Source organism: Microplitis mediator, chromosome 8 (genome assembly GCF_029852145.1).
Source record: "Microplitis mediator isolate UGA2020A chromosome 8, iyMicMedi2.1, whole genome shotgun sequence".
Taxonomy (NCBI): Eukaryota; Metazoa; Arthropoda; class Insecta; order Hymenoptera; family Braconidae; genus Microplitis; species Microplitis mediator.
The window spans coordinates 22,668,571-22,685,211 of NC_079976.1; the positions used below are offsets into that span (position 1 = coordinate 22,668,571).

A 16,641-nucleotide genomic window follows, 5' to 3' on the forward strand; every position below is an offset into this window, starting at 1 on the left:
ATCATTCACAAATTACAGATCTCGGAGGTAAATATAAATTGGTTTTGTTGTATTTCATTACTCTACATTTATGTAATACCAATATTATATATTTTAGTGAAAAAGAAAAAATATTCAAATATACGTTATAATATATATGTACAAATGTTTTTTTTACTAAGCCGTTAAATAAATTGTAATTACAATATTTTTTGTTTAACTTATGTAACTCTAATTTATATTAATGATTAAATGTCATTCCATTTTCAATGAGTGATAAGTGGAGCTTAATGTTTAATTCAATAATCGTTAAAATGTAAAAAAATACAGAATAATTTAAGTTTTTATTGAGAATAATTAAAGACCGAGCCTACTAAAAACATCAGGTTTTTTTATGTGTGCCACTGTTGCTACTTTGTTGAATGTTACTTGTTTCGTACCAATTCCCAATCGTGATTTTGCTGGCAGTGAAATCAATCGTTCTGATGCTGCAAATTAAAAAAAAAAAATATTAATGTCGAGGCATTTTAAATTTATTTATTTATTTATTTATTAATATCATACGCCACCCTGATTTAAAATATTCATTGAAAAGGATTGAAAATTATTTCAATTCTTTTCAATCCCACGGAGATTTTTGGAAAGTATTGAGTGGAAATGAAATTTCGATCATTTGAATACTTGCTAATTCTTAAAATGGAATTCAAAAGTATTGAAAAAAATTCAATCTTTTATCATTTCAATACCTGTCAATATGGAATTATTTTGGTATTCAGAAAGATTAAAAAATGACAATTTATTTGAATTCTTTTCAATCTTACACTCGATCCGAAATATCAGACTATTTTGAATATGAGAAGGATTCAAAAAGATTCAAAAATTTCAATTCATTTGAATTCTTTTCAATCCCATACGTGACTTTAAAATTCGAAACTTTTTTGGTATTGAAAAGTATTCAGGAAGATTAAAAATATCAATTAATTTGAATCTTTTCCAATTCCTCGGAAGTTTAGAAATTCTTATATTTAGCAAGATCACGTCAAGTGGACCCCCCATTTGCCACTTGGTCATGAAAATTAAGTCCATGTATTTTTTTCGTATGTAGTCACTATAAAAAATTAAACCCTCAAACGATTTTTCAAAATTTTCATTTTAACAACAATTTTTTTTACAATGAAAATTTTGAGTACTTTTAATTAAAAAATAGATTCCAAAACATCCGTTAAAGATAAATTAATGAAATTTCCAGGATTTATTGTCGAATATCTTAAAATATCTATATTTTATAAAAATATTAATAGCATAAAATTATTTGTTTATTATTCCATTGTTAATTAACTTTTAAGTAAACAAATGAAAATTTCATTGACTTCTCCGTCAAAAAATGAAGCTTTTTTTCATGGGTTACATGCGTTAATTATTAAAGTTTGAGATCCCAAAAAAAAAATTCAGTGCTCGTGACTAGTTTAAACAATATGAATTTATTTATCACCGCGCGCCGGTCGCTGAGCGTTCTCAATACAGTGCGCGGCCGAGCGTCTCAAGCTCTACTGCGGCTTTGGTCAGTCATAATTGAAAGTAACATTTGAAAATATTATTATTATACGAAAAAAGAATTTGGAAAATCCAAAAGTGCACGCCTCGAACGCTCATGTTATGTTTTTTTTTAAAAGTTAAATTTCGAATAAAATTGAATATCCCGCTCTTTTCCCATAGAAATTTTCATGGTAAATATACGGTAATAAAAGTAAAAAAATAAATAAATAAGGAGAACATTCCTAATGAAAAATGGCGGCAGTGTGTGTTTGTTTACATGTAAGATTGCCGGTTTTAACCGTAATGATTTATTTTTAAAAAAACGAGAAGGCCTACAGTAGTGATTTTCGAAAGGAACCTTCTTTGCTCTTTTCTGAAAATTTTGAAAAAAAAATTAAGTAGTTTCGTCAAGTCGTTCTCGAGATATCCGTACCACGCCGTTTTTTTGAACCACAGACTAATGGACGTCCACGATAAATTTTTTTTAATGAACTTTTTTTTATATTAATACATATCAGACAAATTAAAAAAAGTATCAGGATTATTTATTAGTGTTTCAGCTTTATATTGATGTGCTTTTCATAATGTGTAAGAGTAATAGAAAAAAAATATATGTACTTTAATGAGTGGAAATCATGTGACCTTGACAGGTCGGTTATAAAGCACAACCTCTCCGATTCGCTTCCGAGGCGTGCAAAATACATGGACTTAATTTTCATGACCAAGTGGAAAATGGGGGGTCCACTTGACGTGATCTTGCTCAGGATTCAATTCTCATCTTTTTCAATACTTTACAATGAATATTTTTAATCAAAGGCAGTCAGCTATACACAACTGGTTATACATAATATATAGTTACAAATATAAGGAAAACTATGATTTGAAAGGAGAAATATATTCAATTATAATTAAACTTTAACTTTTTTGACTGAGGAAAGAAAAAACTTGATTAATTATTTCGAAGATTTTTAATATTTGAGTGAAAAACTGATAGAGATCCACCAAAGAAATCGATGTCCGACTTCAACTCGTTAGCTATTCTATTGTACGGTCCATTAATTACATAGTTTTTGTTAGATCTTAGCGTGTTAATTATTCGAGTGCTCATGAGACACGGTTTATTACAGACTATACCAAAGCCTCCTAGTATATCAGGCGAATCGATCAATCCATTGATAATTTTATAGAAGAAGATCAGGTCAGTTATTTGTCTTCAAGTGGATAGATAAATTACATAGAAAAAAAATTTTCTTGGCGCCAGAAATATTTTGCATTACAAATTAAAAATGAATTTTATTAGAACTTGAATAATTTTTTTCTAGCCCCAAGGAAATTTTTGTTTTAAATTCATAATGCATAAATTTCTTACAAGTAAAAATTTTCTAAGAGCAAGTAAAAATTTTTTGCATCAAGAAAATGTTTGTTTTGTGAATAATTGATAAATTTAATCGGGTAAATTTATTACGGGTATAAATTTATTAAATTCAAACGAGCAACCTGCAGTCACTACGTGACTGCTCAAATATCACAACTAAATTTATAAAGTACGCAGAAAAAAAGGATTTCTTGCTGCAAAAAATTTTAGTTTACACCAAGAAATTTTATGCATTATCAATTAAATACAAAAATAGTCTTGGAGAGAAAAGATTTTTTTGGTCAAGAAATAATTCCTTGCACCGACTAATTTTTTCTAGTTCTAAATAAATTTTTGTTTTCAATTCACAATGCAAAAAATTTATTGGGGTAAGTAAAAATTTTCTTTAGGCGAGTAAAGATTTTTTGTGTCAATGAATCCTTTTTTTTTCTATCCACACTTTTTTGGCTTTGAGAAGTTTCCTAAAACCAAAAGGGAGTAGAAAAATCTGTAATTTTGGAATAAGTAACGCGATATAAATAATATAGCTATATATTTAGTGACATTCAGTCATATTTAGTGACAGAATAATTAAAGTATTAATTTATTTAAAGAAAATAAATACGATCGTCTTTTTTCCCGCGTAATTTAAATGTAATCCGAATGATATAGATAAATTTATTTATCTCAATACTTGGGAATTAAAAAGTGTTTAAACTATGGAAAGGCACATATTCAAGTCGAGACCTATCTAATGATACCAATTTAAATAACATTAACTAATTCTATCATATAGATATGACGGGAACAAAATTTTCCTTATTCTCTTAATAATGTCGATGATAATTATCTGTCAGATAAATAATAGTTTTGTCATTTTTTATCTGTACATAATCTGAAAATTTTAAATATAAAAACAAGAGTCAGATTTTAGATAAGTATAAAAAAAAAAAAAAAATACAAAAAGCGCTTCCATACGAAATTAAGAACAAGACATTTTTAAATTGTGAAATTGTTTACTTTAGAATAATTTCATTTAAAAATTTAACAGTCAAATTTTTTTAAGTTAAATAAAAATTAATTTATTCATTAAAGCGATTCTTAGACACTGCCCACACTCCACTTGTTTAAAATATTCAATGACCTAGAACTGTCATAATCGTATTGAAATTTTATTAATTAATAAAAAAAATAAAATATAACATTAATTGAATAAAAAAAACGCATTGCAATTTCGCTGAGATATAGATTTCAAAAAAATTACAGTTGTAATAATTTTTGTCAAGATTATAGTTTGAAATTTTAAATTTATTTAAAAAAATTTTTTGCATATAATTTAAAACAACTAGAAGTAATTATTTTAAACATTTGTATCCTGTCGGAATTTTAGCAACATTGAATATTTTAAAAATGTGCACTAAGAGAAAAAAATTATATTCATGTGATTATTTTTCTTGTTTCCATAAATACTCCAAATAATTAATGTTTTTATAAAATTAAATTGATAGTTATTATCTATATTATTAATAGAATAAGGAAAATTTTGTTCCCGCCATATCTATATGATAGAATTAGTTAATGTTATTGAAATTACCCGGGAAAAAATGATTTTGCCTAATCATATATGATTATATATGTTCATATATATGATCATATATGATTATATATAATCATATATGAAGTTATATATAATCATGCATGATTATATATGGGGTCATATATAATTATATATGACCCCATACATAATTAGATCTGATCATACCTGGCTGTTATAAGCCCATATATAAGTCTATATATAATCAGATCTGATTATATATAAGTCTATATATAATTAGATCTGATTATATATAAGTCTATGTATAATTAGATATGATCATACCTGGCTGTTATGACCCCATATATAATCATACATAAGTCCATATATGATCAGATCTATTTATATATAAGTCTATATATAGTTAGATCTGATCATACCTGGCTGTTATGACCCCATATATAATCATGTACAAGTCTATATATGATCAGGTCTGATCATATATGAGTCTATATATAATTAGATATAATCATACCTAGCTGTTATAACCCCATATATGATCATATATAAGTCTATACATGATTAGATCTGATCAGACATGATTGATACAAACCCATATATAATTAGATATAGGCCTATATATAATTAGATATAGGCCTATATATAATTAGATCTGATCAGACGTGACTGATATAAACCTATTGGTATCATTAGATAGGTCTTGACTTGAATTTGTGACTTTTCATACTTTAAACTCTTTTTAATTACCAAGTATTGAGATAAATAGATTTATATAGGTTAGACTGGGCTAAAAAAATTGACTATTTTTTTTCTTAGTTATATCGAGAATATTATTCAGAATGACAAAAAAAAAAAATTTCATGAAAGTTTGAGCCCTTAATATTAATTTTAAGAGGTCTATCATCGCTATTTTTAATTTTAATTCATAATTTTTTTACAGATTTTCGAAGGAAATTTAATGCTCTACAAAAAAGGTCTTCTAACATTTTTTTCTAAATTCACTCCTTCGAAAGTTATTCAAGATTGAATTTGAGTCAAAACGATTTCCATAACGTGAATAACTTTCGAAGGAGTGAATTTAGCAAAAAATGTTAAGAGACCTTTTTTGTAGAGCATTAAATTTCCTTCGAAAATCTGTAAAAAAATTATGAATTAAAATTAAAAATAGCGATGATAGACCTCTTAAAATTAATATTAAGGGCTCAAACTTTCATGAAATTTTTTTTTTTGTCATTCTGAATAATATTCTCGATATAACTAAGAAAAAAAAAATAGTCAATTTTTTTGGCCCAGTCTAATCTATATCATTCGAATTACATTTAAATTACGCGGGAAAAAAGACGATCGTATTTATTTTCTTTAAATAAATTAATACTTTAATTATTCTGTAACTAAATATGACTGAATGTCACTGAATTTATAGCTATATTATTTATATCGCGTTACTTATTCGAAATTGACAGATTTTTCTACTCCCTTTTGGTTTTTGGAAGCTTCTCAAAGCCAAAAAAGTGTGGATAGAAAAAAAAAGGATTCATTGACACAAAAAATCTTTACTCGCCTAAAGAAAATTTTTACTTACCCCAATAAATTTTTTGCATTGTGAATTGAAAACAAAATTTATTTAGAACTAGAAAAAATTACTTGACGCAAGGAATTATTTCTTGACCAAAAAAATCTTTTCTCTCCAAGACAATTTTTGTATTTAATTGATAATGCATAAAATTTCTTGGTGCAAATTAAAATTTTTTGCGGCAAGTAATCCTTTTTTTCTGCGTATTTTATAAATTTAGTAGTGATATTTACGCAGTCACGTAGTGACTGCAGGTTGCTCATAATTCTTAATTTAAAACAAATAAAAAATACACAAAAAAAAAAGGATTTCTTGAGTCAAAAAATTTTTAATTGCATCAAAAAAACTTTTGCATTATGAAATGAAAACAAAAATTGTTTGTGGCAAGAAAAATTTTTTTAGCACAAGAATTTATGGTAATTATATAGAAGTAGGGCTGCCTACATTTTTTGGGATAAAAAAAAAAGTATTTGAGATACGGACTCCGTTTTGGTGCCATTTTTTTCAGCTTTTCGGCGGATTTATGAGAGTGTACTGACATTTATCCAAAAAACTTGGATGACATATTTTTTTTTCACTTTTCGATTGAAAATTTTGTAGTTTTTTTAGTTTTTCAATGATTTTTTATCGCAATTACCAAATTTATTTTTACCCCAAGAAAATTTTTTTTGTAAATTCATAATGCAAAATATTCTTGGAGCAAAAAAAAATTGTTTGTCTCAAGAAATTATTTTTTTCTGTGTAATTATAAAAATAAAAGCCATACAAAACCCAAACGAAAGCGTTGAATCACTTCTATATTTAATTTACAACAAAAAAAGACCAAGATAAAAATAACTCCAACTCACCTAATTTATTATTAGGAATCTTCCTGGTAATAGACGCGACACTATTCAATTTCATAGCTTTGGTTGTTCTCACAAGTTGTTTAATACTACTTGAAACAATTTTCTTATTGCTCTCATGGTCTGCGTGCATCGTACCCGACTTTCCAATTCCTTTAATTCCCTTTACTACAGTAACTGAAGTAGTGCCAATATTACAAGGTTTACTTTTCAAAATTCCCTGAGGTTGATTCAATTTACCGTCACTCGTTTCATTTTTTAAAATACCAGCGCTCAAATCTTTCTTGTCTCTGTCGCCTAGACGATTGAATACACTCGAGTTACGTTTGACTACATCATTACCAATACCGGTAACATTAAAAGTCGGACTTGAATTACTGTCAATTAAATTTGTCGTACTCGTTACCGAACTGTCACCCAGTCTATCAAAAACAGTTCGCTTTTGATCAATTAATTTCTTTTTACTTGACAATTCCTGAGGTTTTATGCTTCCGGTCCTGCTCATAACGACTTTGTAATTTATTTTACTGTCGTCACTCTTTAATCGTTTGTTTATTTTTAAATTAATCTCATCATCATCACTCTCGTCATCATTATCACTGTCAATAGTTTTTGTTTCCGTTAATTTACGTTTTTTTGACGGTAAATCTGCTTTGACAATCGACCCGACTCTTGTATTCCCACCAGCTTTTTTTTTCAAAGTCACCGCAATATTTGACTTTGATTTTAAATTATTTTTACTAATCACTTGGGATTTTGTTTTATTGTCTATTACTTTAGTGACGTTTGTTATTTTTGACGGGAGTTTTTTCGTGACTACTGACTTTGTTGGATTCATTTTTACTGACTTATTATTATTGTTATTAATGCTACTGTTTATTGACAATGTTGGCTCAGCTGTATCAACTAAAAAACGTTCGCAAGTCATTTCTTCGCTTACTTTTTTAGCATAACGTAATATTGCAATCATGTCACCCATTAGTGTGATTCCCATTTCTTTTAAACTCGGCTTGTCTAAATCTGGTAACATGTCGGGTTTTATTCGATTATTGGAAAATACTACTGCGTGTTTTGTTGCTACGTCCAGTGGAAAACCAGCAGCAGTGAAAAATTTAACCCAATATGCTGGAAAAATATAAGAAAATTATTAATTATTAAATTAATTACAGGTATTTATTTATGAGACTGAAGTTAGCAGACAATTAAAAATTTTTGGATTTTTTTTTTACAATTAAATTTGAAGAAAAAAAAAAAACTAAAAATATGCACACGTAGAAAATTTAAAAAACTATAGGTGCAATTTTTTCAAATATTTTTTTTCTTCTGGTTTGTCGTCTAAATAAAAAATCAAAAAATTATTAGACGTCTGCTAACTTTTGATTTTTTTATGATTCTGAAGTTAGCAGACATTTAAAAATTTTTGAATTTTCGTATTTTAATAAATCAATTGTAAAAAAATAAAATAAAAATATGCACATGTAGAAAATTTAAAAAACTACAGGTGCAATTTTTTCAAATATTTTTTTTTTAATGTTTTATCGTCTAAAAAAAAATCCAAAAATTATTAGACGTCTGCTAACTTCAGTATCATTTTTTTTTAAACGATAAAACATTAAAAAAAAAATATTTGAAAAAATTGCGCCTGTAGTTTTTTTATATTATTTTTTTGCAATTAATTTATTGGAAAACGAAAATTCAAAAATTTTTAAATGTCTGCTGACTTCAGGATCATATTTATTTTATGAGTGAATTTAGCAGACAGATGAATATAAAATTATAAATAAATAGAGTGAATAATAAAAAAAAAAATATTTTTAAAAAATGCACTTAGTAATTTTTGAATTTTTTAAATGCGCATTTTTTTAAATTTTTATTTTATTAATTATTTACTCTATTTATTTATAGTTTTATATTCGCACTCATTTTATTTCAAACTTTTTTTTATACTGAAGTTAGTAGACAATTCAAAATTTTTGGATTTTTTTTTTACAATTAAATTTGAAGAAAAAAAAAAAATAAAAATATGCACACGTAGAAAATTTAAAAAACTATAGGTGCAATTTTTTCAAATATTTTTTTTCTTCTGGTTTGTCGTCTAAAAAAAAAATCAAAAAATTATTAGACGTCTGCTAACTTTTGATTTTTTTTTAGACGATAAAACATTAAAAAAAAATATTTGAAAAAATTGCACCTGTAGTTTTTAAAATTTTTTACATGTGCAAATTTTTATATTTTTTTTTTTTGCAATTAATTTATTGAAAAACGAGAATTCAAAAATTTTTAAATGTCTGCTAACTTTAGGATCATATTTATTTTATGAGTGAATTTAGCAGACGAATATAAAACTATAAATAGAGTAAATAATAAAAAAAAAAATTTTTTTTAAAAATGCACTTAGTAATTTTTGAATTTTTTAAATGCGCATTTTTTAAAAATTTTATTTTTTATTAATTAATTACTTTATTTATTTATAGTTTTATATTCGCACTCATTTTATTTCAAACTTTTTTTTATACTGGAGTTAACTGACGTCTAATAATTTTTGAATTTTTTTAAAAACAAATTGGAAAAATTGCACTTAGAGTTTTTTTAATGTTCTACGTGTATATTTTTAGTTTTTTTTTTTTTTGGAATTGATTTAAAGAAAAAAAATCCGAAAATTTTTAATTGTCTGCTAACGTAATACTAAATTTTTAAAAAAATATTTAAATACTTACATGACAGTGAAGATGCCATTTTTTAATATTTTACTTTTAATATTTATGTTTTTTTGTTTACTCCTGTATTTTTTTAATACTTATTTTTAGAAATTGCTGGTTATTTAAAATATTTTGTTTTAAACTCAATAAAACTTTTAATATTTTTCGAAATTTTAAATTCTTGTATCTTTAATTAATATTTTAAAATAATTTAATTATTTTTAAACTATAAAATAAGAGGTAATGAGCCCAACTTTTGTTAGGTTAAAAATTTATGATAAATTTTTACGGTAAAATTATATACTGTAGCGCAGGGTTCGTTTCTATTTATGTCGTAGTCGGTTGAAAACTTGACGGAATAAAAAATTGGCTCTGAAGTTACCGACATCTGATATTTTTTAAAAACATTTTTTGGGAATTGAAAAAATAGTCGTTTATTTTTTCGAAATTCCAACAGTTATTTTTTAGTTTTTTAAAAAAATAATTGTCCGTTATAACCCTAGCGAATTTTTTTATACCGAAAATTTAAGTTTCTTTTGGGTTCATTTCCGGTATAGTAGAAATTGATAAATATTTCGGTATGTTTTAAGAATTATACCCAATTTATACACAGATTATACTCAAATTGTCTCATGTTTTGAGTATGGTTTTGAATTTTTCATACTCAAATTATACCGAAATCAGAGAGGTTGAGGACAATTTCTTTCTATATAAGTCTTTACCTGGGAAAAAAGAAAAATGTTTCTTTGAAGTTTTGAAGTAAATAAATTTATTGAATAGGGGAGGGTGGGGCAGAGCGGCCCCCCTAAGCCAATTATTATTTTTTGTGGCTTCCAACCATAAGATCACTTTACTTTTGTCCTATTTCGAACAAATTTATGGACATTTTGCCAAAATTCTGAAAAAAATTTTTTTTTTTGTGGGGCAGAGCGGCCCCCCTTCAAAAAGTGATAAAAAAAAATTTTTTTTTCGCTTTTTTTTTTTTTTTTAATTGTTTTCATCATTAAGAATGTATTTCTTTCTCTTGACAACTATTTTTGGTTTTATATTACTCGAAAAAAATTTTTTAAAGCATAAAAAATCGTTCACTCTCGATTACCTTAATTACTAATTGTTATTTAATAAAAAAAAAATCAATTCTATAATTTTACTTTATTTCAAAAATTTATCAACTAAAAAAAAAATTTAATTTTTATAAATTTTTAGTGACCAAATTTGCCTCTTACATAGAGAAACGGCCGAAAAATATGAAAAAATAATTTTTTCGGAAGTTTCGGCTGGTCCATTTTGCCCCAGGTGTTATGCGTAGGGCTAGAAATGTGGAATTATAATAATTTTTTTTTAATTTGACGATGAAAATATGAAAAAATCACTTTTTCAAAATTTTGGGCTTGTCCATTTTGCCCCAAATGTCATGCGTAGGGGTAAAAATGCGCAAATGCGCAAATTTCGATTTTTAATTCTTATTCCTAAAATTAGCCGAGATCTGACCTTTGTTAATTAAAAAATCTGGAAATCGGTTGACCCTGCGAGACAGTCGAAAAACTCTAAAAAAGTCTTTAGAACTTTAAAACTGAGTTTTTCAGAGGAAATTCCGAAAAATTTCGACCAGGGATGGCTTGCTCAAGATCTGTTCGAGACGCGAAATTGACCTTATGAGTCTTGAGTAGATCTTGAGCAATCCATGCGTAAGTACCTAATGTAAGTTACTGCCCTGATTAGAAAACACGATTCGATGAGGATTAAATTTTTTATCGTTTTTAATCCTCACGAATCGAAATTTCTAATCAGAAATGAGTCACCGGTTTTGCAACAACTTCAACTTTAATTGTTTTTTTTTTAAAGCTCACGATTTACATATTTTTTTTTAAAATTTATCTTTTGTGTCGTAAACTTTTACATATTTATTGGAATATAAAATTTTTTACAAAATTATCAGTCATAAAAAAAGTAAATTTTTTTATTTAAAAAAAAAAATCTAATCTTTATGTGAAGTAGGTTGGAAAAATATCACGGGTTCAAAAATTTATATGACAATTTTTTTCATCAGAATGGCACCCAAATTTTTTGACGGATCGTAGGGAAACGGTATAATTTATTCTTGGAGTAATTTTTAGCTTGATTAGGCTAAAGTACATATATGTGATTATTAAAAAAAAAAGTTGAAATTGATAGATAAAAATGAGTCACTTGTTTTGCAGTAACCAACTTTAATTGTTTTTTTTAAAGCTCACGATTTACATATTTTTTTTTTTAATTTATCTTTTGTGTCTTAAATTTTTACATATTTATTGGAATATAAAATTTTTTACGAAATTATCAGTCATAAAATAAGTAGATTTTTTTATTTAAAAAAAAAATCTAATCTTTATGTGAAGTAGGTTGGAAAAATACCACGGGTTCAAAAATTTATATGACAATTTTCTTCATTAGAATGGCCCCCGCAAATTTTTTGATGAATCGCAAGGAAACGATACAATTTATTCTTGAAGTAATTTTTAGCTTGATTAGGCTAAAATACATATATGTGATTATTAAAAAAAAAATCTATCGGTTGACCTTGCGGGCCAGCCCTAAAACTTCCCGCTGTTTTCAAACTCCTTGAGCTCGTAAACATTGTTGTGAATACATTTTCAAGCTCTTCGAGCTCGAAAATACGTTTGTATTCCATAGTTTTCGAATAAACCGTTCTTTACTATTTCTTTCTCCCACGATATCCGGCGAACGAATTAACCGATTGAGACGGTTGAGGTGGCAATCGAAAGCTTTTATCGAGTTCTAGAGCTGAGTAGATTTTTGAATTGATCAATTCAATAGTTTCCGAAATATTCACGAAAAACAAAAAAAAAAAGATTTTTTTTCATTCTTTCGTCGACAATATCTATCGAACGGATTATCCTATTAAGACGGTTGATGTTGCAATTGGCGCGTTTTATTGAGGTCTAGAACTGATAAAATTTTGGGAATGATTGGCTTAGTCGTTTCGACGATATTTGCAAAAAACCGTTTTGTACTGTTTCTTTCGTCGACGATATCTTTCGAACGGATTATCTGATTGAGACGTTCTTGGTGGCAATCGAAAGCATTTTTCGAGTTCTAGAGCTGATTAGATTCTAGAATTGATTGATCCGACAGTTTTCACAATATCCAAAAAAAACGCAAAAAAAATTTTTTTTTTTTTTCGTATTTCTTAAATATCTCAGAGTTTATTTGACTAAATGGTCTAAAAGTTTTTGAAAATGTAAGTTTAGAAGATATCTTTCGAATGCCGCAAGAACCATCTAAATCGGTTCATTCATCAAAAAGATATGAGAGGTTTACATCCACACACACACACACACACACCCACACACACACACACACACACACACACACACACACACACACACACACACACACACACACACACACATACATACATACATACATACAGACATCGCTCTGAAAATGTCAGAATAGCATCCTAGGACCTTCAAATGTCGACATATGATAAAAACTCGGTTTTTGAAAATCGGGATGAAACCAATAACTTCCCGAATTTTTTGAAAATCGTCGATTTTCTCAGCGGGAAGTTAAAAAAGTTGAAATTGATAGATAAAAATGAGTCACCGCACTGATAGAAGGATTTTTTTGTATTTAAAAAGATTTGTTAATATTAAATAAATAATTTATTAGAGGATAGGTCCTTAACAAATATTTATTAACAGTTAATAAATCATTTATTAGCAGCGATTTTTTTGTGCTAACCAAATATTTATTACTATTTAACAAATGATTTATTAACATATAAAAAATGATTTATTAATATTTAATAAATCATTTATTAGTATTTACACACTGGATTATTAATATTTAAAAAATTCCTCTTATTATTTTTAGAAAAGTTTTACATTAATTTTCTCGTGATGGGAAATCTGTAAATAAAATAAAATTATTTATCAATAATAAAATTATTTGAAATAATTTTTTGAGAATAATGAATTGAATTTAAAAAAATAAATAGTTGTGAAATAAAAAAGAAACCTACATATTCATTATATTTTTTATTTAAACGAAGTCGTAAACCAACACTAGGGATTATTTCTTTTTGGGTCTCTTCTCGAGTTTTAGTAAGGAATTCACCAAGGATTTCGAAGTCAGTTATATGGTTTACTAGAGTGGGAATACAAAAGTAAATTCATAAATTTAGTGTTAATTTTAGAAACGGAATATAAAAAATAAAATAGGATGACAAGACAATGAATAGGTTAAGTACTGATGCTACTGAATATACCTTATATATAACTGTCAACTTATTACAAAAAATCGAGTATAACTCACTTAAATCCCACGATTGTAGCAAAGCTTCCATTTTATTAATTGTTTTCCACAAAGTATAAAATAATAAGCAACTTATCGTATGAAAATCATGTATATGCATATATATTTTTTTACAACTACACGTTAAGTATAGCCATCTATCAACACCGACCACCAACAAAATATTTTTTAACTATTAACAAATCTTATTTGGTGGAAATAAATATTTTTTTCAATGTATTAAAGCTTCTTAATAGTTACAAAAATTTTGTTCTCATAAAAAATAGATTTTGTTAATACTAACGAATATTGTTAATAGTAAAAAAATATTTTTTCCACCCAAAAAAATATCTGAAAAAGGTTTTAATAAATTGATTTATTAAATACAAACAAATCCTTCTATCAGTGCGGTTTTGCAACAACTTCAACTTTAATTGTTTTTTTTTAAAGCTCACGATTTACATATTTTTTTTTTAAATTTATCTTTTGTGTCGTAAACTTTTACATATTTATTGGAATATAAAATTTTTTACGAAATTATCAGTCATAAAATAAGTAGATTTTTTTATTTAAAAAAAAAATCTAATCTTTATGTGAAGTAGGTTGGAAAAATACCACGGGTTCAAAAATTTATATGACAACTTTTTTCATCAGAATGGCACCCAAATTTTTTGACGAATCTTAACGAAACGATACAATTTATTCTTGGAGTAATTTTTAGCTTAATTACGCTCGTAGATGAGCCAATCAGTCAATTAGTTTAGAATTCGGAACCGCTTAAAGATTTCGGAACAACAAAATTCTACTTTTATCGTTTCTTTTTATCCATAATATATGATGAAAGAAATCAGCAAAGTTTTGTAAAAAATAAACAAAAGCTGATAAATTAAGCCAGAATCTTTATTTCTATTTTGTCATAAAAAATATTAAAATAGCTTTTAAAAAAATTGAATTTTTTTTCATAAGATCACGACTAACATACACTAATGGAAAAAATTAAAGGATCAAAAAAAAATTCTAAATTTTTAGGCGATTTTCAACAGGCCCTAACTTTGAGAGAAATGGTCGTACAAGAAATAAAAAAAAAGGAAATTGTAGCTCTAAGTGTCTACTTTTTGGATTAGAACTTGAAAATTTTTTAGCGTCAGTATAGTTTTTAAGTAATCTTAGAAAAACCAGCGACAAAAAAATTTTCAAATTAAAAAAATTTTTTTTTTTTGGTCTCCGGGCGCGGAAAAAATTATTTTTGCTTAACCACCATGAAGATCGGATACCTCCATTATTCAGCTTTAATTTCTTTTTTTATGGACCTTGATACGTCCACTTCTCGCCGAGATATCGGTCTTCAAATGGAAAAGGATCCGTTTGTCTTTGATTATCGATATCTCAGAAACCAATGATCGCACAGAAAGTAAATAGTGGGTTTTTAAAAACTTGAATAAATTCCCTTCAACGATTAGCCATTGCTTTTTCGAAAAAAAAATTTTTTCCTATCGTCACATGAATTTAAAAATGCCACAAAAAAAGGGGTTTTTGTGGTTTTTTGGAAAATTAAGCGCTGAAACAAAAATATTGTGGAAATCGATAATGTTGACTGTGCATTTTACAGTTCAATATGTCCACAAAAACCCTGCAGAGAGCCAGATAATCCAACCAGCCGTTCTTTTGTTTCACGCGATCAAATTTTTGAAAAAATTAAAGGATCACGTTTTTTGCTCTGAAAAGCTCATAATCTTTAACAAGATGAAAACAAACATTTTTTCTGAGCTTTTTCCACAATTTTATTGCAGACAGTGCTTAAATTTCCAAAAATGAAAAAAGTTTTTTTTTTGAATAACTTTAGGAAATTTACAAATCCAACACCCAATAATTTTTAACACGTTTACGTCGCTGCATTCCGTGATTTTACTGATCTCTCAGTCATTAAATTTAAAAACATTTTTTTTTTTTGAAATTTCTGTTTCGAAAAAAAACTTTTTTCTTTTTTGGAAATTGAAGCACTGTCTGCAATAAAATTGTGGACAAAGCTCAGAAAAAATGTTTGTTTTCATCTTGTTAAAGATTATGAGCTTTTCAGAGCAAAAAACGTGATCCTTTAATTTTTTCAAAAATTTGATCGCGTGAAACAAAAGAACGGCTGGTTGGATTAATCTGGCTCTCTGCAGGGTTTTTGTGGACATATTGAACTGTAAAATGCACAGTCAACATTACCGATTTCCACAATATTTTCGTTTCAGCGCTTAATTTTCCAAAAAACCACAAAAACCCCTTTTTTTGTGGCATTTTTAAATTCATGTGACGATAGGAAAAAATTTTTTTTTCGAAAAAGCAATGGCTAATCGTTGAAGGGAATATATTCAAGTTTTTAAAAACCCATTATTAACTTTCTGTGCGATCATTGGTTTCTGAGATATCGATAATCAAAGACAAACGGATCCTTTTCCATTTGAAGACCGATATCTCGGCGAGAAGTGGACGTATCAAGGTCCATAAAAAAAGAAATTAAAGCTGAATAATGAAGGTATCCGATCCTCATGGTGGTTAAGCAAAAATAATTTTTTCCGCGTCCGGAGACCGAAAAAAAAAATTTTTTTAAATTTGAAAATTTTTTTGTCGCTGGTTTTTCTAAGATTACTTAAAAACTACTGACGCTAAAAAATTTTTAAATTCTAATCCAAAAAGTAGACACTTGGAGCTACAATTTCCTTTTTTTTTTTCTTGTACGACCATTTCTCTCAAAGTTAGGGCCTGTTGAAAATCGCCTAAAAATTTAGAATTTTTTTTTGATCCTTTAATTTTTT

General features: G+C 26.9%; 1 protein-coding gene across 1 annotated transcript; it reads right to left on the reverse strand.

The window, feature by feature from the left end:
* Nucleotides 1–8: 8 nt before the first annotated feature.
* LOC130672955 (uncharacterized protein C19orf47 homolog) lies at nt 9–9,807 on the reverse strand. The gene is made up of 3 exons (XM_057477775.1): nt 9,560–9,807; nt 6,846–7,967; nt 9–467 (listed from the first exon to the last, which is right to left on the reverse strand). Exons 1-3 carry the CDS (start codon nt 9,576–9,578, stop codon nt 337–339), a joined length of 1,272 nt encoding a protein of 423 aa, XP_057333758.1. The 5' UTR covers nt 9,579–9,807; the 3' UTR covers nt 9–336.
* Between the last annotated feature and the right edge of the window lie 6,834 nt (nt 9,808–16,641).